Source organism: Melopsittacus undulatus, chromosome 10 (assembly GCF_012275295.1).
Source record: "Melopsittacus undulatus isolate bMelUnd1 chromosome 10, bMelUnd1.mat.Z, whole genome shotgun sequence".
NCBI lineage: Eukaryota > Metazoa > Chordata > Aves > Psittaciformes > Psittaculidae > Melopsittacus > Melopsittacus undulatus.
The window spans coordinates 23,292,330-23,316,536 of record NC_047536.1 but is presented as its reverse complement, the minus strand read 5'-3'; the positions used below and the strand labels follow the sequence as shown (position 1 = coordinate 23,316,536).

The 24,207-nt window shown below is 48.0% G+C and overlaps 1 protein-coding gene and 1 long non-coding RNA gene across 3 annotated transcripts in view; one reads left to right on the top strand and one right to left on the bottom strand.

Annotated features, from left to right (window-relative positions):
- The first annotated feature begins 30 nt into the window (after positions 1-30).
- LOC115947574 (uncharacterized) lies at positions 31-24,101 on the top strand. Its single transcript, XR_004081474.2, has 3 exons — positions 31-269; positions 22,477-22,573; positions 23,740-24,101. It is a non-coding gene; the product is annotated as an uncharacterized lncRNA (long non-coding RNA).
- The window catches only part of RALY (RALY heterogeneous nuclear ribonucleoprotein), a 122,778-nt gene continuing 104,907 nt past the window's right edge, over positions 6,337-24,207 (bottom strand). For both annotated transcript variants that reach the window (XM_034066608.1, XM_034066609.1), the window contains 7 exons: positions 23,270-23,342; positions 14,492-14,539; positions 14,085-14,245; positions 13,388-13,501; positions 12,774-12,919; positions 8,385-8,433; positions 6,337-8,149 (listed from right to left, as the gene is read on the bottom strand). In XM_034066608.1, coding sequence (XP_033922499.1) covers positions 8,389-8,433; positions 12,774-12,919; positions 13,388-13,501; positions 14,085-14,245; positions 14,492-14,539; positions 23,270-23,342 — 587 coding nt within the window. In that variant the 3' untranslated portion in view covers positions 6,337-8,149; positions 8,385-8,388. The remainder of the gene's footprint in view (positions 8,150-8,384; positions 8,434-12,773; positions 12,920-13,387; positions 13,502-14,084; positions 14,246-14,491; positions 14,540-23,269; positions 23,343-24,207) is intronic.

Below are 24,207 nucleotides of genomic sequence, written 5' to 3'. Positions count from 1 at the left end.
GGATCAACCTGCTCTAGTGGAAGGTGTTCCTGCCCATGACAGGGGGTTGGAACTGAATGAGCTTAAAGCTCTCTTCAAACCCAAACCAGTCTGGGATTCTATGAGTGTGCAGGGTCTCGAGCCATGTCTGTGCTTTATGGTGATGCTGTGGACAGAGAGGTGTCTTCTGAGGTGGCCAAAATCAGGAGACAGGATGCTTTGGCCTATGGGGGTATGAAGCAGATCTGCCAAGCAGTGAGGAGAAGACCAAGCTGGAGCACAAGGTGAAGGTGAGTGTATGTCCCAGCTGTGCTGCCCAGCCTATCCTCTTCTCCCTGAATGGCTCAGCAGCAAGCAGCAGAAAGACCCCCAAGCAAACATGGGGAGCACTCTTGTGGCTCTGAGCCCCTTCTGCCTGCTCTAACCTCCCCTCTGCAGCCCAGCGTCCCCCACTGGCATCTCACAACTCCTGCTGCCACCACAGCAGTCCTGCTCTTGCTGTTTTACCAGTGATGGAGCTGTGGTCATCCCCGTGCAGCAGAAAGGAGTTCTACTGTGAAGGCTGAAGGGTCCTTGAATGCAGAAAGGAAACACATAGTTAATGACAAAATAAGATTAAGCATAATGTGTAGAAATAGCAAAAGTTGAGGATTAGGCACGTGTGCAAATGCCATAGAGGAAAAACAGAAATGTAATCAGAAAAGTAGTGACTGTGTGTGCAGAGGCTCTGGGTTAGTATTCCTGCTGTCTTGAAATACTGTTTTTTGAGAGCTCTGCTCTTTAAAAAGGTGATTGTGTATATCAGATTTACCTTTCTAATTTGGATTGTGATGCCCACTGCACTATGCTTTGCCTGTTACACAGTGACTGTTTTCCAGAGGAGCATGATATTCAGTGGGTCTTGTATATCCATAGCTTTGTGGGTTGAAATAGTGCTTAAAAGGAGGCAGGAACCCAGAGAAAGGGGAGAAGGGAGTGCTGTGAGGAGCATGGGAATGAATCCGAAGTAGGAACTAACAGCCAACAGCTACAGCCCATCCCTCTGCATTCCCACCGAGTGCTCTGTCACACCATCTCTATGGCCAGCCTTTGTCTTCTGAAGTACTGAAAGGATTAGACTATATAAAATCTTTTATTTCCCCACTGGGTGCTGTCTGTATGTTTTCTATTGCCACATATGAATAAAGGTATGAGCAGGGTTTTTCCATCTCTCAGTTGGGTTCTTTGCATATCCTCTGTGTGGTCATTTTCTCACTGTTTCTTTACTGGTTCAAGTTCAACAGATTCTTTAAGCTGGTCCCTGCCATGTGTTTAGCAATTCTCCAAGGCAGACATTCTCCATACACAACCAATGGTGATGACAGCAAAAGCTGGATGTCTCAATAAAATTCCCATTCTATTAGGATAATTCATTTTCCCCTTTCTCATCTCGTCTATCTTGATACACTTTCTTTGTGTCTCCTTTGGGTGAATCACTGGGGCTGCAAGCACAGGGAAGATGTGCAAGCTGGGATCTGTGGAAAATTCTGAGGAACCCTCTCAAACCGTCAGAGAAAAGAATCCACCTGCTAGGAAATAAATGTGGGCTAAACTTGAGGGTTTTCTTGCTAAAGTGATAGAGTGTGTCTGTACTGACACGTACCCATCACCATGATGGGTACGTGAGCAGTGCTGGTGGTATGGGGCTCAGTACAGGCAAGAATGACTGCTTGAGCCCCTCTGCCAGACACGCACAGAGGATTTGGTGTATGGGTTGCGCTCTTCTGGCATCAGACCATCCCCAGTCCAAGGCTTGGGTGTGTTTTCCCAGCAAAGGATGGACAGAAACCACAGGAGCCCTTAGGGTTCGTGGTCATGTCTCCAAATGTTTCCATAACTTTCTTGAGAAAAGGAAAGATCTGGAATTAAATCTCTTGCAGATAATGGGAAGACGTTGCAGGATGGATATGAAAACTCTCACAGAGGCAGCAATTGTATTTCACAAGTTCCCCAAGGATCGTATCCTATTACAGCTGCGGGAATTGAAGTATTGCCAAAGCACTGCATGGACTTTAATTGTGATGCTCATTAAAGGGATTTATTAAAGTCAATGGGGGCACAGCAAAGTATCTCCTGGCTCAAACTGAACACAAGATTTAGAGGTGGTTTGGTCTTTCCATCTCCAGAAGCACATAAAAGGAGGATTTGCACTGCAATAATCCTACCCTATTGATCTAGAAACTGCCAAGGCCAGCATATGAAAAAGCAGAGCACCAAAACTTCTTGCCCATCTGCTGTTCTTATCCAGAGCAGCTCATTAATGCTCAGAGTGTTTTGGCAACCTCAGATGTTTCTTATTTTCTTTCCGGAGGTGCTGGCAAGGGAACAGGGACACAGTGACCTTTGGTTTTGTTTACAACAAAGACCATGCTGCTGTTGCCACCAAATGCAGATGGGATGGCAACAAGCACAGCAGCAAATGTGAGAAGCCAAGCAAGGTCCAGGACTCTTGGTAATGAGATCTTGCCTTTGCGGGTGGACAGGGAAAGCATTTGACAAAAGCATTTCTTGTTTCCAGTTCACAAGATGGAAACTGTGTTTTATGTTCCCTTGAGTTGCTCAGTTTATGCTGGTCATTTTTCTTCAGAATGTGCAGATGAATCTGCAGATAAATCACTGTCTTGCAGGAAATGCTGGGGATAATGGATTGGCCCAACCTTCATCTTCCCACGTTCCAGCAGGACAGGGATGATTTACATGGAGTGACTCTATGGGGACAATGGATCATAGAAAGCGGTTGGATGCATGTCAGGTGGGGCCCCTTTATATTCACTCAAGAGCTAGTAAGATCTAGGAGATCTTTTTGTGTCATAGATGTTTAAAATGCTTTTGAGGAACACCACAAATCTTCCTGTTCATCAGGACAAGCTCCAAAACAAGGCTTCTGCTCTTCACTCTTGTCTGCTCCCCTGTGACAGCAGAATGTGGTGTACGCTGGGGATAAGGATGAGGATAGATGTGTTGTGGCTGAGGTGCTGTGTTGTGCTCTGAGTGTGCAGCAGCCCATGCTGTATTTCACACGTGTGCTCACACTTGGGAAGATGGGCTGGGGGAGTCAGGGAACGGGAGCAGACTGTGATCTGGATGGCACGATGGCATTGTCTGTACCCTGCTCACTGGACCTATTGTGAAGTCATTAAACCTCTACAGCCCCAGCTGCTCTGGCCTATGTGCTCTCCCTTCCCTCTTTCTCCACGGCTCTGCTCCTGGGCCTCATGCCCCTGCATTGGCATTTGCCATTCCCTGCTTATCCTCTCCATCTATGGGCAAGCAGTGCTCAGAGGGATGGGGTGACACCTCCTCTCTCACTCCTCCCCTCCTGATGAACCCAGAGAAGCCAGCAGGGAGCTTTGCAGCTACTTTATGGCCTTAAGGGGTGACAGAGGTGGTGTGTGTTTTCTTTCCCACCCCACTGCTGTGTCCTCACCTCTTCATGTGAAGATGGTCACACACAGAACTCAATGAGCATGAAAACCCCATAACTCATTTTGTTGAGGCCCTGTCTACAGCCAATATATAATACAGTAACTTGCCATACATAACTGCTAATGAAGTTATGTATGCTATAACTATTCATTGCCATGCATAATTGCCAATAATTGCCATAAGAATTCCCAAAGTCCCTCACTCTCCCCCCAGTTAATCAACAAAATCAAACCAATGTTTGCTAGGATGCCTACACTGTGGAGACAGTGTTCTCACAGGAGAATGGATATTTTGTACATGAACTCTGACTAACTTCGAAAGATACAGCAAGGCCATGAGAGGCCCGAGGAAGCTTAAGCAAGCAAGATAAGAAGCTGGAATTCACTGAGTTATGAGAACTGTGGACTGTTGACAAGCATTCGAGGTCAAGTTCTCACACCTGTGCTTAACCAATTATATGTTAGGCACTAACCATCTTCAAGACAAGTATCCAATCATGATATGCCAAATTGCTGTAGGTGTGTGTAAGCAATAGCATATAAGGAGTTAATGCTTTGCAATAAATGGCTTTTGGTCTGATCATATTGATCTCTGACTGAGTCCATTCTGCAGCACTACACCATGCTCTAATAGCCTAAAGCTGATGAGCTTCATGGTGCTGCAGTCACCTGTCCCCAGCCCAGTGCCAGGCTGTGTTTGGCTGGTGGGGAAGGTGACGGGGTAGAGATGAGCAGGTAAGTGCTGCACCTTCCTTCGAGGCACTGAGATTGCTCTCAGAGTGCAAGTACCTGGCTCAATGGACCTAAGGTTGAGCTGATTTGCATTTATTCTTCCCATCTTCCCCTTCCACCCCCCCCTTTCCTCCTTCCCAGCCACTAAGACACCAGCCATTAGTCTGATGCTGCAGCTTTCCTCATCTTGAAGTGAACTGGTGACTGATGACAGGATGGAAGGTTGGATAGATGACAAGTGCAAGGTCCTACACCTGGGTTGGAGCAATCCCAGGCACAGCTACAGGTTGGGCAGAGAAGAGATTCAGAGCAGCCCTGCAGAGAAGGACTTGGGGGTGTTGGTCAATAAAAAGTTGAACATAAGCCAGCAGTGTGCACTTGCAGCCCAGAAAGCCAACCATACAGGGATGGCCAGCCTACAGAGATGCTGGTGAGGGACTCTTCATTAGGGACTGTAGTGATAGGACAAGGGGTAACGGGTTGAAACTTAAGCAGCAGAGGTTTAGATTGGACATAAGGAAGAAATTCTTTGCTGTTAGGGTGGTGAGGCACTGGAATGGGTTGCCCAGGGAGGTTGTGAATGCTCCATCCCTGGCAGTGTTCAAGGCCAGGTTGGATGAAGCCTGGGTGATATGGTTTAGTGTGGGGTGTCCCTGCCCATGGCAGGGGGGTTGGAACTAGATGATCTTGAGGTCCTTTCCAACCCTGACTATTCTATGATTCTATATCCTGGGCTGCATCAAAAGGAGCGTGACCAGCAGGTCAAAGGAGGTGATCCTGCCCCTCTACTCTGCTCTTGTGAGACCTCACTTGGAGTATTGTGTGCAGTTCTGGTGTCCTCAACATAAAAAGGACATGGTAGTGTTAGAACAAGTCCAGAGGAGGCCATGAGGATGATCAGGGGACTGGAGCACCTCCCATATGAAGACAGGCTGAGGAAGTTGGGGCTGTTCAGTCTGGAAAAGAAAAGGCTGCGTGGAGACCTCATAGCAGCCTTCCAGTATCTGAAGGAGGCCTGTAAGGATGCTGGTGAGGGACTCTTCATTAGGGACTGTAGCGACAGGACAAGGGGTAGTGGGTTAAAACTTAAGACAGGGGAAGTTTAGATTGGATATAAGGAAGAAATTCTTTACTGTGAGGGTGGTGAGGTACTGGAATGGTTTGCTCAGGGAGGTTGTGAATGCTCCATCCCTGGCAGTGTTCAAGGCCAGGTTGGATGAAGCCTGGGTGACATGGTTTAGTGTGAGGTGTCCCCACTCATGGTGGGGGGGTTGGAACTGGATGATCTTAAGGTCCTTTCCAGCCCTAACTATTCTATGATTCTATGGACGCATGCATGGATGCATGGATGGATGGATGTTCAAGCATCTCCATCCACACCATGAACTTAGATGCAATAGGCAGCTTTGACCTCCAGTGCTGCCCTCTGTGGCTCAGGCCAGGCTCTGCAGATCTGCTTCTAAGACTGGAAAATTAAATGGTTATCACCTGGCTTCTAACCATGTGGTCCCTGGTGCTCTCCCAGCACAATTCAGTTGCCAAACATGCCAGGGTTTGGATGTTTACTACAGTGAACACATGCAGCTGGCAACACTGTGTGAGCTTTGCTCTGCTGAGGAAGGGACTGGGGAGACAGCCAAAACACACTGTGTTTAAGGAGCATTTATTAGCATCGTTGCCTTGTGCAAACTGGAATAGCAACCTTATTTTTTCCAGTCTCTTATGAGCTGAGCCCATGCAAAACCCAGAGTTTAAAGGCCTGGATTTGTACCCTGCTCTCCTGCATCCAATGATTTCCCAGGCCTCCAGAGGAAGAGTCCCAGAGCCCCTGTGACCGCAGATGTTTGGCTCAGCCCAGTGGGATGTACCTCATGTAAGAGAAAGTAAATCCTGTGGGCAGAATGGAAGCTTAGGAAGGGACTTTTCTGAAACAGAGGAAAAAAGTATGTGTGTGTGTATGTGTATGTGTGTAGGTGTGTATGTGTATGTATGTGTATGTGTTTCCGCACATATGTAGGTGTGTATGTGTGTATGTATATGTGAATGTGTGTATGTATGTATGTGTATGTGTGTGTGTACGTGTATGTGTATGTGTGTACATGTGTATGTGTGTGTGTACATGTGGATGTGTGTGTGTATGCATGACACAGAGAGAAGCAAATTAGATTTCTTTCTTTTATTATACAGGATTGTATGTACAAGGTCACCTTTCTCCCAAACATCAGCATCACAGTCAGTTCATAGCAAAAACTGCAGCTCATCTCTCAAAGCCTAGAAAACAGCTCTACAACGGCTCAGTACAACACAGTGGATAAATTGTACAGGAACCGGAAAAAGGTAGGGGGAAGCACGGCCATCCCTTAAATCCCTCATGAATTCTTGGAAACTAAGAAATGCAAATAAAACATTGTGCTTCAAGAGCCATGCTTGCTCCACAATGGCCCTCAGGGGAGGGAAGCTTTGCCCACAGGACCTGTTTTCCCCTTCACCCTTTGAAGAGGGATGCTGTAGATGAGGTTTGGCTCTGAGCACGGGAGCACTATATGAGACCTGGGGGGGGCACATGTTTTGTGGGGGAGTTTGACCACAGAGGTGTAGACACTGGTCTGGATTCAAAGCACTGATCTGTATGTATGTGTTATGGAGGGGAAGAGAAGATATGGGCAGGACACATCTGAGTGATTGAGTAAAGTGCTGTGTGAGTTTCAGTCCCATCTACCCTGGAACTCAGAAAATCTGTATAAGGAGGAACAAACAAGAAGAGAAAGGCTGAGAGACCTGATGTAAGGGGATTCCCATGACAAGCTGCATGCTGGCTGCTGCAGCCCTCTACTTGCAGGACATGGCATGGATCAAAACCAGCTTGAATCTGGGTAGGCAGGGAAGGTGCTTGCACGCTCACATGCATCATGCTTGGGGTATTCACTGTTACCAGTCATGTTATGCTCAGGCCAGTTGTGACACTGTGCAGATCATCAGACCAGTGATGGAGACTGGTGCTGGAGACTGGATGCCTTTGCAGTCAGGAGCAGGAGATGCCGCATGCTCTCCCAGTGTGCCAGGTCAGTGTGAAGACACAGAGAGGTTGGGGCACCCTGGGGAAGGGGCTGATGTCTCTGGCACTGGAAAACTGCTTGGATTACACCCCTTGCAACTGGTCCAAGAAAAGGGTCTCATCCACACAGCACTTGAACCTCCTCACTCTGCAGCAACTTGCCATTGTGGTTTCCCAGTGGAGAATGAGGAGACAAACCATTCTCTGGATCACTGAAGCTGATGTATGCTTTGTGTCTCCTGCTTGGCATCACTTGTTTCCTGCAGGCAGCTTCCTTTCCCCTTCCTCTCTCTTCAAGCAGATGCACAGACATAGCACATGCACCAGCACTGACTTCTGGAACTGACCTTGTACTCACAGCAGCTTATGGGGTAAAAGAGACATGACTGGATGTGACGGCTCTGGGAGGACAGCTCACCCCACACCCTCTTCCTCAGCATGATCTTTAGAGTGAGAACTCAAATTGTCCAAACTGAGACAGTACTTCTCCCCCAGTTAGCAAATGCTCTTGCTCTCACCTAGCATGGGAAAAAATGTCTTTATTAGATTAGGCTTGGTTCTCCCTCCTCTCCTACAAAAAGCTGACTCATTAACCTAACATCTCTGACTCATTTGGTGACACAACTGCTCTCCCATTATCTGGTCAGTGATGGTTCTGGATTGTGCAGAGTATGGACCCTGCCTCTGCTATTTGCAGAGCTCTGAATCCATTGCACAGGGTAGTGGGGATTCACTGGGATGATGGGTTTTCTTTGTCTTTGCTTTACAGATGGATGGAAGATGTCAGGCCTTGTCTCCTTTTGAATGTCAGGTAGAGATGACAGCAGCACTTCGATTCAGCTTGTCTTGCTCAATGTGCCAGGACAGGGTTTAGCCTCGTGCTTTCCTCACACTGTTGCTCACTGCTGTTCTGAATGGGCTGCAAGGAGAGAAGGCAGGATGAAGGAACATCATTTTCCTTGCACCTCGAAGATTTGTGATTTAGGAAAGGGAGTGGGGGGCTGATCTATGACTCAACTGAGCAGGCAGGCTCAGTGCTAGGAAAGCACCGAGGATCAGTGAGAACATCTTCTGAAGCAGCAAACACCCCAACATGCATGGAAAGAAAGCCTTTGCTCAGAATCAGCCTCTAAAAAGCAGTGTGTGAGCTGTACCTGGTTACTGTAGTCTGGCATCCTCCACATCTGTGTAATGGCTGTTCTCCTGGGGGGAAAGGGAACCAGAAAGAGTAAATCATCATATGTCCCTCTTGCCCTACCTGGGACACTGTGATACCACCGCACATGTGGTGCCCAGCTGGTACCATAGTGTGGGAGAGCAGTGAGCCACTGCTCAGAGCGGTGGGGCAGCTACAAAACACACCTGACGTGGATACTGGGTGCTGTGGCTGAGGCTTCTGGCAGACACAGCCTCAGGCAAACCCAGAAACTTCCTCTGGCTCCATATTCTGGAAGGTCTCTGCCAGACAGCCCTGGGATGTGTGATTCCCCCTTGGAGTCTGCAGTCTGGCTTCTCCTGAGCCTCAAAGGGACAGGGATGAAATTAAGCCCAGCTTCCCTTGTGTAAAGCCAGGTGTATGATTTGGGCTACACCAGAGTCTGCACCTCCAGTGGGCATGTCTCAGAAGTCCTGAGCCTGTGTCATACGCTGCCGTGGTTAGTCTGGATGCCTAATGAAGACAGGTTAAGTCCATGCTCAGCACTTTTGTAAAGATTACTGTGTGTGCTTGCACAATTCACACCTTGTTGTAGCACTGTGAGAAGTTAATTTGGGATCTAGGACACACCAGGGAACAGGCATTCCCACATCACTGCAACTGACCAATGATGCTAAGCGGTAGCCAGTTTGCAATGGCAATTCATGTACAGTGTAATAACTGCAACTGAACACAGAAGCTGGTTTCAGTCTGCAGCAGAAATCATTATCCAGAATGATAACATTAATAATCTTTATCACTTCAAAGGCCACAATAACTGTGCTGATGTGCTAAACCACTCCCCATGCAACAGTGGTTTTGAAAGCACAGCATGTGGAAGTACCCCCTCCTGAAGCCATCCTGCAATGCAGCATAATTAAAAGAATTAGGTGCTCAGCAGTAGGATTTTATCTCCTGAACAAGCCCAATTTTGTGGTGAATATTTTAGAGATGGAAATGAATCCGGATGCCTGCAGGGGATGACAGGTAATCTGAAAGGGAAGGCAAGGGAGCCCAGCCTCAATCCTGGTATCGACAGCCTGGTTTATAGGGCACTGAGGGAGATAAATAGATTTTTACAGACAGGAAGACCAAGAGGGTCTTTTCTGAGACGCTGCAGGCAAAAAGCCTCAGGACTGCAATGCATGAAGGAAGAAAAGCTGCATACCAGGCTTAAAGGAGCTGTGGATGGAGCTTCCCAAGAGAAGGAAGTCTGGAGGCTTATGACTGCTGGCAACAGAATAAAGGCTTCTTCTCTGTGATGACAGAGCAGGCAGCGCCCTGGGAACAGGCTCTTCTGGAAAGCCAGGTGAGGTGGCATGTGCTCCAGGAAAAGGAATAGCCCACATCACAGGGATTTGCCTTGGAAAAGTAGGTGAGGATGAGGGGCCAGACATCATGGCAGGTATCTGTTACAGACCATTGGATACGAAGTCTCCCTGGGAAGGCTCGAGGAAGCCTACTGATAACAGGCCCCTGGACTCCTGAGGAACACCAACCACCCTGGCAAGGTGTGGGAGGCAGCAGGGCTGGGTGCAGCAACCCAGACTTCTGGAAAGTGTCAGGAATAACTTCTAGACACAGCCAACTGACCAGCCCTACAGGGGAGATGTTCTGGACTGCTGCTCATGGCCAAGGAGGAACTGGTCAAAGGTGTGAAGGTGGAGCGACCATGAGACTGTGAAGTTGAGTATTGTGAAAGAAGTGACCAAGATGAAGAATAGAATCAAACCCCTGACCTTAAGAGAGCAGATTTTGAGTAGTTCAGGGATCTGCGGAGCAAAAGCCCATGGGACGCTGCTCTGGAGGCAAAGAAGATCAGGTCTAAAGTACTTCCCCTCACCCAGCTGGGGCTAACAGCACTGTGAAACAGCACCCTGCTTAGCCATAGCATTTTCACATGAGCTGAGGTGAACTCCCCTACAAACAGGGATGCTCAGGCCTGCTGGTCCCCAGGAGACATCCTCCAGCTGCCTACAGGGTATAGGTGGGACCTTAGACCCAAGTCCAGCTGGATATTCCCCAGCTGTTACCATGGGGAAGAGGTTCAAGGCAGGGAAGTCTCTGTGCTGGGACCAGCCCAAGTGTTGGCAGCTCTGGTTCCTGCCTTGCATAAACTATGTCCCTCACACTTGTGCTGGAGTTGGGTCCAGGCAGAATAAAATTAATCCTATTGTGTGAGAGAACCCAGCACTAAGCCCCCAGAAATGGTTTGGCTGGAGACTGGGCTGATAAATGGCCAGAACTACATGAAGACAGTACAATATAGGACTAGGAATCAACCACTTCACACTATAAATACCTGCAGCCATGAGGGCCTATTGAGCTCCCCCTCCTCAGCATCGGGCAGGGATCTCCACTTTGGCAGGGACACCTCTCAAGTTTATTTCTCATGTCTGACAGATCTCTTACCTGACACTTGGCATCGATAGGCTGGTAAGTGACATTTTTTGCATGCATGCAACATTTAAGACACATGTAATAAGTTTACACAATAATCTTTGTATTCCATACTGTATGTGTGGTAAATAGTAAGAGTACTGACTGCCAGTCCAACTGTATTTATTAAGTATTTTACATACCTAAATTTACATCTCAATAAACTGACTACTAGGTCAGATCTGTCCGACCTCTGTCTCTTCTCCTGTGATGCAAGGGTAGATAATGTTTTTATGGAGCGGTGTGAGCACCATGTCCATGAACAGCAGGTGATGAAGGCTACACTGCTGTGTGTAAGCCAAAGAGACATGGGATAAAAGAGTTGCTCCCCTGGAACTGGGAAGACTTTAGATCTGTTCAGTGTTGTAAGGTCAGGAGCAGAATATAAAGGACAGATTCTGTGAGCCACCTTGCAGTGTTTAAGAGAACATCCCTGCAGACGAACTGCACACATTAAGCATGCTGAGCACATGTGAGCCTGTCTGATGTTGGCAGCAAACTGTTTCTGATCTCAACACCACTTTAGGAACAGAGAGTTACAGAAAATAGTTGAAAGGGAGCTGAAATACTCATCTTGTTCATCTACTCTTAATGAAGACCATTCTTCTTAAATCATTGCCAGCAGATGTCTGTCCACTCTGTTTCCTTATCCCACTAATTGCAGGAAAACCCACATTTTTTTGTTGACAGGCTGTGTGTTATCATTATTAGTATCCGCAAGTTTCCCCTGATTGCAACCATTTGTTCCCCTTGATGCAATTCAAACCTGGCCTTCCTTTTCCTAAGTGACACAGAGATGGAGGCCAGCTTTTGCCTTTCTTCTTTATAGCATCCGCTATGATATCTCCCCTTTATTAGCTCTTCTCAAATTTAGAGGTCATGGACTTCAGCTGTGAGGCACCAGAAACCAGAAGATCTGAAACACCACGTTTAGATCCCATCATGACTAAGGTGAGGCAGAGCAGAAGACTACAAAAAAGCTGGGAAGTGTTTTGAGTTAGAGGAGCTTTTAGGCCCCAGGAGGGAAGGCTGTGTATGTCAATGTGGGGTGGTTACCTCAGCAATGCTGAGCTTCATCCTCACTTCTGCTGCCACCAGCGAGGAAGCAGAAGGAAGGGAAGAGGAATGCACAGGGCTGTTGCAGAGGACATTCAGCACAGGCTCAGAGGCTGCCCGGACATCCCCAGACCTCAGCAGGAGAGCTGTGCCAACCAGCCCAGCTTCCCAGGGCTGCAGTCCTGCAGAAGAGGCATGAGGCAGGGCTGCCCTTCCACCCCAGCACCCTGCTGCTCTTTGCCTGGGTCTGGAGCTGATCCTATTCTCAGAGGAGTTTTAATGGGTTCACTGGGAATGTCCTTATTCAGGGCTGGACTAATGCCAATGGGATTGATGTGTGTATGACACCAGGCCAGCCTTGCTTGAGTGCTGCCCTCCCTGTGATGTACAGCTCCATGTACAGCAGCTGTGGCTTGCTTGGACCTTACAACTAGGTTTATGCCATCTGGTGTCCGTCCAGTCAACAGGGCATTGCAACTGCATGTTGGTAGGAAAGTGCAGTTAGTGTAACACAGCCTGTCTGCCATTATGTTCCAATCTATCTGAGAATTATTTGGGAGCAGAACAACTTGTTTTAACCATCAATTAATAATTGTGAAATCAAGGATAAATGTGGTCTAAATTTCAAGAGCCAACCACGTTTCTTCAGTATCTCCACATGCATCTGCTAGGTCGTTGCTTTTGCAAGCAGCAGTACAGTTTGAAAGAACAAGCTGTCAGCAATCATGGGACTTAAACACAACAATTTCTCTTGAATGAAAAACTATTTTTCTGGGGATTTAGTAAGCCCCATTGAAACTGTGTCCATTACTTCACTCCTCTATCTGGGAAGGAGTGTGTTATCCCAACTCACCAGTTCATCTTCACACTCATCCCGTGCTAGACCTTCTTCCTCGCCCTCATCCCCGTTGAGTGGCTCCTCCGTGTTGGCCTCTGCCTCTGACGCTGTGTCTTCCTGCGAGACTTCACTTTTGCTGCTCTCCACCTTCTTCCGTACCTCTGTGAGAGCAAGAGCCAAGCCACCTGGCTCAGGGCTGGGGAAGCCTGATGACACTAACCCAGTGGGAGCCCAGGTTCAGTTGGGAGGGGAGTAATTAATCTATTTTATTTCTGCTTTTTCTGTATTGGGAAGTCTTGCTGATATTGAGGAAGCTGCCCAAAAGTAACCAAGCAAGTCATTGCTCTGCATCCCTCCGATGTGGGTGTGGGAAGCAGACAGAACAGAATAGAACAGCACAGAACAGAATAGAATAAAAAAGCAAACTGAAAAAATACAAACTGTATGACAAAGAAGGAAAAATATCTCACCATTTAAAAACCCAATTCCATAATTCAGGAAATTCTAGCCTGTACTTTTGGCCTGAGGATGCTCTAAGCCATGATGGTGGCCAGCTCTGCAGGGTGCTTCCTTGCACTCTTTGCCTGTTCTTAAACTGGCCCTGAGGCACTTGCATGCACTCAACTGACCTGTGGACACCTTCTGTTCTTCAGCGATCTGCTCCAGTCGGCCCAGGAGAGCATCAATGTTGGATTTGATCTGCGTCAGCTCAGTTTTGATTGTTTGCAGCTCGCTGCACTTCACTTGGAGAAAGGAAGGGAAAGAAAGCATTTAGAACTCAGCAGAGCATCCAAAGTGCCTGCCTCACCCCTCTGCCAGTCGCAAGACATCTCACTGAGTAGGTTAAAAACTCAACTAGAAACTCTATGGTAGAAATATACTCTTTGCACCCCTGGACTCAATGTGTGGTGATGCTTGTGCATATCTGCACTTGTCTATGCTGGAAGAAGCCATGGTGAAGGGTGTTCAGGGCACACAGCTAAAAGAAGCATGGAGCAGCAACATGCTCTCCTCCATCGCCTTGCTGCCCTGCTCCCTGTTATGGCACTGGCAGGGATAGTTGGTCCTTTGCACCCAAAAAGTCTGTGTGTTCATTGTCCAGGCACATTGTGGAGGCAGACACCAGGCACACTCAGGTTGTACTTGCACCTTCCCCTGCTGCATTCACAGCCTGTGGGCTTCTGGAAAGTCCTCACTTGGGCTGTTGTTTCTAGATGTTTAGGGGTTTCCAAGGTTTTCCTTGGGAGCATCTGGCCCTGTGTGTGGATGCCTGGGGATGGGATGGGAGGTCCGTGTGCACACCAGTCTCCACATGCACATACTCACGCTTCAGCTTGCCCGAGCTGTTGGCGATAGCAGCCGACCTGGCAAAGAGCTTGACGGGGAGCGTGGCCTTGACGCGCCGCACGAGCGGGATGGTGACCCGCGGCCGCTTCACAGGGACCACCCTGGGCACCGGGGACACTCGGCCCCGGTACTCGAAGAGCCTGGAGTGGGATGGAAGCATGGGGGGGGGGGAGGCTGGAGAACCCTGCAGCGCCCCCAGCAGCGCCCCCTGCCGGTGATCGGGTGGCACAACCGGAGCCCAAGCAGTGTTGATGGTGAGCCAGGGCACAGCCTGGCCGTAGGACCCCACTGCCCTGGGCTGGGCTGGACCACCCTCCACCCCACCTCGCTGCAGGAAAGATCCTGCCCCATAGGAAACCCCTTTGGCTGATGCCTCCCCTGCTCACCTGTCGTAGAAGTCATCCCTGTAATAGTCATAGTCGAAGTCGTAACCACTGCAGAGACAGAGGCAGGAGAGCACAGGTTAATTACTGTTGGCAATTCTCCTCATTGCCTGCTGAGCCTCCCAGGTCCTTTATTCCCCCCCCCCGTAGGGGAGTCCCAGTCCTTCCAGGTGGCTGGAGGTGGGCTCAGCCCAGGAGAAAGATATAGGCCTTAAGCAACCTGCTCTAACAGAAGGTGTCCCTGCCTGTAGCAGGATGAGCTTTAAGGCCCCTTCCAACACAAACCACTCTGTGATTTGGGGCAGCTGAACACACTGGACAGGGTGACGTTGGCAGCAAAGTGTTAACCTGGTTATCTCAAGGCAGAGCAACACCTGTGGAGTGGATTAAAACCTACAAACTAGGTGGGGAGAAATGCCCACAGGCTCCAAGCCTGGGGAGCAGGGACCAGCCCTCTACCCCAGCAAGCCACACAGAGATGTTGAAAGCACAGCTAAGGGGTTGTGTCTGTACAGTGGCATCTGAAATGTTCACATGGCATCGCTGACATCCCTCCATTCTGCCTTTAGTATGGCAGGACCATGTCAGGCAGACACTGCTCTGCTGCCACCCTCATATGGTTTGTTTTTCATACAATACAGAATTGTTGAGGGAGATGTCAGGAAGAAGAGGGTATTTATTAATTTAACATCTCTGCTAGTGAAGATGTTTCAACCCAGCAAGACATTGCCCACATTCTCTTTTCTTAAGCTTTAACTGCATCTTAACCCAAAGTTGGAGCAATGCATTCCCCACGCCTTGGAGACTCAGCAACAGCGTTCTCTCCTGTGGCAGCTGGTTCTTCATGAGGTGAAGCAGGTGGTTAGAGTGGGTAATCCCAGCTCTTCAGAGACAAGATCTGCTCTGGTTCTGCCTGATGCCCTGTCACACTCTCAGCAGTGCAAAGAGCAACACTGCTGAATATACCAGCCACCCCCAGCTGAACACAGCATCTGGTTCCCTTGTGTGCTGCTGGCTGAATTAATGCTGGTGAAATAAGACGTTATGCTGCTCCTCCCTCCTCTCTGAACAAAGAGAATGGTTACTGCAGTCCTCAAAAGCAAAGAGTCTGTCCAGCATCATGAAGCCACTTAAAGTGGTGTATTAAAAATAAAAGAAGAAAATTTAATAGGAAGAAAGAAAGATTGACAGGGAGAAGGACTCTGAGCCAGAACAAACTGGGACATGGGGAGAGGGAAGGATGATGTCCTGGGTTCAGCAATAGCAGTAATTTTTCTCCTTCTTAGTAGCTGGTTTTTGACTTTCGGCCTGAGAACAGCACTGATAACACTGATGGTTTTAGTTGTTGCTCAGTCATGTTTACTCTGATCAAGGACTTTTTGAGTCTCATGCTCTGCCAGGGAGGAGGGGAAGGTGGGAGGAAGCAGAGACAGGACACCTGACCCAAACTAGCCAAAGAGGTATTCCATACCACAGCACATCATGTCTGGGATGTAACTGGGAGTTACCTGGAATGGCTGGCTGCTCAGTCGGGTGGGTGGTGTGTTCTCTTCCCTTATTTCCCTTACCATTATTACTATTGCTGGCAGCAGCAGTGGTTTGTGTTATACCTTAGTTACTGGGCTGTTATTATCTCAGCCTGTGGGACTTACATTCTTTTGATTCTCCTTTCCACCCCTCCAGGAGCGGAGGGGGAGGCGTGGGGGGGGAAAGAAAGTGGAGTGGGGAGTGAGCGTGAGGGCTGCGTGGTTCTGATTTACAGTCTGGGCTTAAACCATGCCAGATGAGCACTCAAGTATGTAGCTGAGAGTATATCTGGTGTCCTGCATCTTAGGCAAGAAGTGACAGGAAGAATGTGAGGCTGCTCAGGATGGCTGGTGGGAAGCATGGTTTGGACCAGAAATTCCAGGCTTGACCCAGGGTGCCTGTCCTGGCTCTGCTGGCACTGGACTTCCCACCTGATGTTTCAGTAATGCTAGTTTCTTAAATGTATTTTCCCCATGGTCCTTGGGTGCTCCTTAGGTTCCCCAGCAGCCCATGGCAGCATCTGGAGGGTCAGCCTACGCCTCGTGGGTACCTGAAGCACACTTTGGATGGTTGGAGATGCCAACCAGGCATCCTCTGGGGCTGAAGAAGGTTGTCTTCAGTATCCTTGGGTTAAGGGCAACAAATCAGCACTTGCACCTACTGCCTCTTGTGGGGTTTGCTGCCACCACCATGCACTGCCACAGTGACTTTCAGAGTGGTGGTGGTAGGATGTGACTATGGAGGTGCTATCACCATAAGCCTTCCAGTTTTAGTTCCATGATGGGTAAGAGCCATTTTGCTGACAGCTGCAGCATAGATCTGAGTTTCAACATAATTTCAGCCCTGGAATCCTCCCCTTCTGATCTGACCCACAGGCAACATTTCTGCTGAGCTCACAGGAGAGAAATTAATATCCTGGCAGCCTTCTGTCCCAGTCACTGCATGATCTGCAGTTTTTTTTCTTGTGTGCTTTTCTAAATTGAAAGGGAAAGAGAATTCCAGCTCTTGCTGGAGTATCACCAGCCTGTTTGTGTGGCAGAGGAGATGGGCAGTATGGAACGAACAAAGGTATTTTCCTGGAGATCTTCATAACTGCTGACTTGATTGTTGTTCTAACCTGGGATGAAACCTGGAAATAAATTCTCCAAGAACACAGCTCTCCTCAACCTGCCAATCTATCTTGATCACCACAAACAGAACACAACCAAAACAGGAAGTAATTTGAACGGAATTAGGGTGTTTCTGCACTGTCATTTGTTTTTTTTTTGCCCTAATATGAAACTTAAATGAAATTGCTGCTATTTTGTAATACCTGACAGGCTCTGAGGAACTGCTTCTGGGTACCTCCAGCAGTGTCCTGGAGCCAATGCTCTCTGTAACCTCATTCAAGAGGAAACAGTGGCATCAGTCTGCAGCTCCCAGACAGGCTCCAAGTGGGATGAAATGATGTCTTTATCCATGGCAAAAATTCCCTCCACGGGCTGTTGCTCTTGCTGGGAAGTTTAGTGTAGCTTGGAGACCATGAGGCAGCTTTAGACTGCTCATAAACAGCACGAAGCTTGGGGGCATTTGGCAGAATCCTGACATGCCTGGACTCCTTTTTTCTCACCCTATTCACACTACTGGTCTGAGCTGCTTTTCTTGTGAGCCAGCTCCCTGGTGAGAACCCCATTGGTAGAGCTGTGGAAACCCTGGGCTTAGCAGACGGCTGGCTCCCTGGGGAGACAAGGATGGAGAGGAGCTGCAGCTCCAACCCCATCGCATGGGCATTGCACTGCTGCTGCCAGCATCATCCCAGGTGAAGCCTTGCATTTAGAAACAAGACCTGAACAGGGTGGGCACCCTCCATCTCCAGCACTGACCCTGCCCTGTGGCATCTGGGCACCTCTGCCTCACTCCTGGGCTTGATTCCAGCACTTCATCCTATATGAAACCTGGCCTCAGGTACTGTAGATCTAACCTGGTGTGGGCTAGAGAAGGACGGAGAAGCCTAAAACCCCAGGTGAAGTTCTAAGCCTTTTTCAAGACTAGCCAAAACAGAAGTTTGGGATATGAAGTTGTTACTAAACACTTAAATGTTATTACACTGTTCGCAGAGGCATGTGTGAGCAAAGCTGGGCAGCCTTGTGTTTTCCTGATGGAAGTTGCTACTGGACCAGTTTTGCAGCTTCCCAGTAGAGTTGGATTACAACATGCCTGATCTGCAGGACAGTGGGTCCAAGAGCATCTATTAATATTTGTGGGTGAAAAGCAAAAGGGTGCATGTGGGACTCCTGCCTTAGCCCCCAGTCTTCAGAAGACACTTCCATCAATTTTGAAAGGAATTAGGGGCATAATTATCCTGGACAGACTTCCCAAAACCAGTGGGATTCATCTCATTTGGCTTCAGACACTGGGAATGTAAAGAGATAAATACATGCCATGGGAGAAAGAGGCAGCTTCAGGTCATGGTACATCACACCTAAAGGCAAACATCTAAACCACTGTCAGGTGAAGAACTGTTTTTATCCAGCAACTATTAGGGGAGTGCAACCAGACCATGTAAAAGCCTTGACAGCACAGAGGGCTGAACTCAAGTGAGATGAATCCACCCTTATATTCAGTGTGATGTGGGACTGCAAATCCTCTGATCTCAGCCTCTGGAAGTACTGCTAACTGTGCTAACCATGAGACAGCCCTCAAGGAAGGCAGCAGGTTGAAACAAGGGATTTTTGGAAGCCTGTGACTGTATGACCCTGCTGTAACATGCCAGTCAGGCCAAGGCTTGATGATACCAGGGAGACAGTGGAAGGATGCTTTTACCAGTATCCTTGGAAGTCAGGCATTGAGCAAAGTCAGGTCTTCCAATATGCATGCAGGAAAATACCCAAGTGAAAGTGAATGCCCCAGTGTGGGTGATTTATTTGGACATTGTGTGCCTGATAATTTTACTGCACACAGGATAAACCTTCCTGAGACTGATGGATCATGTGTCAGTCACCTGGCAAGTCTTCCTTGGTGTACAGGAATCATTTTTGCTGGTTTTCAATCAGTGGGTGACACTGTGCCCTTTAAAAATCGAGCAGGGACAATCAGAGTGAGAGGCAGCAGAAGGCTGTAAGGCTGCATCAAGTAACATGATGCTTCCACCTCCTGACACATTTCTTCTGCTTTGTTTTTCTTTAGTAGTTATAGAACATTTATTAATGACTCACAAAGGTTCAAAATCCAAATATTCATAACTGAAGGGCAATTGCTCACATGTGCTGCCTTTACATGACATTTGTGGTGCCATTTCTGAGCATTTACCTGAACAGCAAACTTACATTTGAGCTTTTAACTACTGCCCAACAGCCCCGCACTGATAATCACAAGTAACATGTGCTCAGCTCAAAATCCTTCTACTAATGGTTGCACAACCTTCATTATTGCAGCAGTAGAAATAATACCTGTTGGAAAACTACTTAGAAACTATGGCATTGATCAAACAGTGATCAATTTTCTGTTCTTGTGTATCTCATGTGAGATTCCTTCTTGCAAATAGCCAAGATTTTGGGAACCTGGGAGAGAGATGTGGGAAGGGAGTCCGGCATTTCCAAGATGCTAGGGGTGAAGTAGGGCTGCTGTAGGCTGGGACACCATGCACATCCTTACTGCCAGTGTTTGGTCTGCTGGGTTTGGGTACCATTGGCCATCTCTTCCTCAGACCTGTGGTTGCTTCTCAGCCCTGTCTGTGTGGATTTGGCACTGGGGCTTGCTGGGGTGCCACTGCTCCCGCCACCTCTGCTGAGACAGGGATCTCTTTGGGGATGGGCGGACACCAGCTTTCTGCAGGGATCATAATGGGAATAACAAGGGATGTGAATGACACCTGAGCTGGGAGGAGGAGATCATCCACTTGCATCTGTAGGCTGAGAAAGAAAGTCAACAGTGGTTTGTGTCTGTCATCAATCCAGAGACAGATCCTCAGGCCACTCAGCTGGGCTGCTTTCACAGTTCTTGCTTAAGTTGTTCTCATTGTTCTTTTGGCTACAGAGCAACATTAGTACCAGCATTATGGGGAAGGGCAGAGATTTGTACATCCAAAGGTCACCTACAGGGCTGGCAGCCCCCACTGCCCTGGGGCCACCTTCCCTTCCCAGCTCACAGCACAGGAAAATCATTGGCAGTGACCCTAAAGCAGCACAAAATGCCCCAGGAAATCCTGTCCAGACATTTGCTATGCAGGCAAAAAAAATGTTGCCTGAAGGTAAGAGGTTTTGAGACACAGTATGTGAATATCTGGGGGCATGGTCAAAACACAAGTTCATTTTCCAACCATCCTCAGTACCTCCTCTGCAGTATCTCCAGGTACATCTGTGCTCAGCAGCGGTGGCTGTGGTGCCAGGCAGGAGCACCCAGAGGACTTCCCATGCGCAAAGGGATTCTCTGGCAAATGCCAGAGGCAGAGGGAGGGTGGCCCTGGAGATCCAGAGAGAGCAAGGGACAGCAGTGGTGACAGCAAGGCTTGCTATTAACTAAAGGTGTCTCGTGTGGAGAGACCTAAGAAAATATATGATGGCGTGAACCTGAGTGTTTTACCTGTTGGATGTAGATGGGAGGCTATATCCCTAGGGACTTCTGTTAAACACCTAGATACACCCCTCGGCTGGTGGATCAAGTAAGACTGCCAAGACTGTTGCTTCCTCTATGTCCAAAATGAGATTTCCCTTCCCCTTGACTCTCTCATACAGACTTGGAGTGAGGCAAAGTAAAACCCAATCTCTGAAAAAAAGAATTTTATGTGCTTTAACACAGCATCTCTGTAAATTATAGTGCTGTGATTCTTAAGTTTAACATTTAGGAAAATTTATGATGATTAGGGTTGCTATCACCATGGCTCACTGCAAACCTGGATTCCCTGCTGCCCAGAAGATATTGTAAGTTCTGTTGGTCCAGATGGCAAAGTTTCAATCTGACAGCCAATCTGGGATGAAATACTGCTTAAACTCAGAATAGCGTAGTCCTCTGGCCTGTATTTTAGCATATTTGTCTTTGTGGGAGGCAGCAAATGAGAGATGTTTGCATTTCTTCATCTACATGGCAGCCTGGAAGTCTGAAATATTGGTCATTGCAGCAGAAATGGATTAGCAATCAAGGCATGGACAAATAGTGAATGAAATGCTCTTTGCTGCAAGATGTATGGAATGAATTAATTTGCATTATGGCTAACAGCACCACGCAAGCTGTATATGTGCAGCTAAATAGAAAGATTTGTGTCATCTCTGTTTCCATAGATCAGCACGGGTAATGCAGAGTAAGCAGCCTCCTCTGTGAATCCAGAGGGCCAAGTTCTGGTGAGGGTCCAAGCTGGCCCAAGGTGGGAGGAAAACTTTGCCTGGTGTGAGACAAGGGGGGCCACAAAATTACAGAATGGAATATATAAATGGAATATATAAACCTTTAGAATAAGTTCTAGGTAATGTTAAGTTTGCTGGTTTTGTAATAGTAGCAGTGGAAAATTACTGAGGTGCATGATACATAGAAAAAAAACAGTACAGCTAGAGAACATCTTGAGAATTCTTGTACAAGATAAATCGTTATAGGTGACATAGTTTTAAGAAAAACAGTCTAGAAGAACAGGACACAGGGATAAGAAGTATCTGGGAACAGCAGGGGTCCAGGATGGGCTACAGTTAAACTAACTGATAAGTAGAAGGACAGGAGGATTATTATGTCTGTGGTGCTAATGAACCAATTAAACTGGTACAAGCATCTATTGTGCATGCTTCAAAGGCTGTCAGAAGTGATGAAGATTGTTGGAAGAAGTAAACACCCTTCAGAGACCACCACCACAATTCTGTACGCATGCAGGGAACTTCCTGGAAAATAATGTAATCCATACCTCATGAATATGTATGTATGCCCAGGGACTATATAGGGACGGCTTGTGTAGCAATATAGGAACACACACTTTAGGAGGAGCTATCCCCTGTGTCTCCCTGCACCACAATGAAGAATACCTGCTTGTCAGCTTGAAAACTGTGTTGGCAAGTTTGTTCCTGGAGTTTTCTCCAAATCAGGTGAAAGCTGCAAAGGCAGAGCTCAGCTGAGAGCTCTGTGGAAGATCTCACAGATGTGGGTGGTGGTGGGAGGTGGCTATAGCTGTGGTGGGTATCCATGCCAGAAGAGCATTGCCACCACTGAGGTTTTCCATTCTGTGTCCAGGCTGAGACTGAATCATAGGCTTTTTTTTTCATTTCTCTTTATCCCTCTCACATTCTTTTTCTTTTAGTAGAAAACCCTCCAGCTCTCCCACGATTTCCTTTCTTATTAGGTCCACCAACAACACTGAGACTAATTTTAGTCTTTGCAACAGCACACCTAAATCTGACTCAGTGCCCCAGCCTCCATACCATGAGACTGGCTTAAAAATAATGAGAATTTGTAAATAAAACACATTTTGGGATCTTATTATTTGGTTTTGCTTCTTGAACCTGCAGGGTGCTCTCCAAATACCTTTGCAAGTTTTCCCTTCTGCAACAACAGCAGAAAGAACTTCACAACTTTCTCTGATGACTCCAGACTCTGGGCTTAAAGGTAAATCTTCAATTCTTATGAAAAATCTTGGTATCAAGTCTCTAGAGCTGGCAACAGTGGCACTGAAAGCTCACTCTGACATCTGCAACATGCCACATCTCCCACAAACCTAGTCCACATCCTACTTGTCCCTCCCATCCCCTTGATTCCTTGGTCATTGCTCCAATGCACAGCCTCCCTTGGGGCTCCTGCTGGCCACCTCCTCAGACCAGTTCCACTTGATGCCCACTTTCTTTCTTTCTTTCTTTTCTCTCTTTCCCTGTCAGTTTTCTCATTCCCCTTTCTCCAACATCTTTCCCTAAATTATCCCTGCTCCCTGTTCTCCCCTAACACCCAGCATGTGCCACTGTGCCCTGTTCCTACTCCCAGCTGGGGAAGCTGGGGCTGGAGGGGAGCACTCCTCATTACACCTCTTTCATAACCTCTGATGTGGTTAAAGCAGGTACTATCTGCCTTCCTCCAATGACCTCCAGGTCCAACACAGTTCACAGGCTGGACCATGCCCAGGCAGAGCCCCACAACACCACAAGTGTTGGCCAACCTTGGCTCTGCTGCTGATGCCTCTTCCTAGCACTGAGGGGCACTCTAAAAGCCCAGAAGCCCATGGCCTGGGTGTGAAATGAAAATCAGCCCCAGCCAGAAGACAAACTTCAGCCCCGAGACCTCACCACAGGAGGTGGCGCGATGGAGACCTACCTGTACAGCGCAGTGGCTGCTCTCTTCAGCCCTTTAGGTCTATTGGGTTTGGGTTCCCCAGCCATGTTGATATCTGCAATGAATGGACACACAGCTGTGACATGGCATGTCCATGCTCACCGGCAGCTATACCTGACCATGGAGCAAGGGCTGCTGTGCACAGCTCTACTGTCAGCAGAAATGAACCCCTCCACACCTCCAGTCATATTTCCACCCGCTTTTAGGATGTTTGGGGCCTGGATGGAGCCCCACAAGAAGGCAAACACATTCTTGCACTTGGCAAACCTCTTTCTTTTACTTTAGAAAGCCATTTACATTTTAAGTCAAAGCCCTGCACATGGTCTAACCCAAGCACAAAAATTCAGGACAGGCTTTCAGGAGAACTTAGTGCTGTTATGGTAAGGCACGGACAATATATGAAACTGCTCCATGCTGTTAACTGCTAACAATTTATCCTCTGCTCCTTCTAGGACAAAACTGAATGCTGAGCATGAGCTAGCCGGACATCACTGTGGTCTAGGCTGTGTTAAAAGCTGCACAGGGTGCAGGCACATGTCTGCAGACACCCCAGCTGATTTCAGAGGAGCATCTTCTACCAGAGGAGGTGAGAATGAGCTCTTCTAATCTGCTGAGGAAATTTCTCTCCTTGGTCTCGGCGCTTTTGACGTGAGAATAATGTGATACAGCCAATTTCATGGAGGCTGTTGAGAGCCTGGCAATCTAACGCTGAGTGTGGCCCCAGAACCACAGTGAGGTGAGCCATTGTGAGCACGAGGCCTCACCTCTTCATTTCTTGGCCCAGGAGTGAGCAAACTGCCTGCTGGCTTCTGCAATGAGCTGCAAACTTTTCCTGTTCTGCAGGACCTTTCTTTCTAGATAGGTGTCAGACCTCCGGACATGCCGGTTCTTAGTCAAGCAAGATGGGATTTCCTTATGTA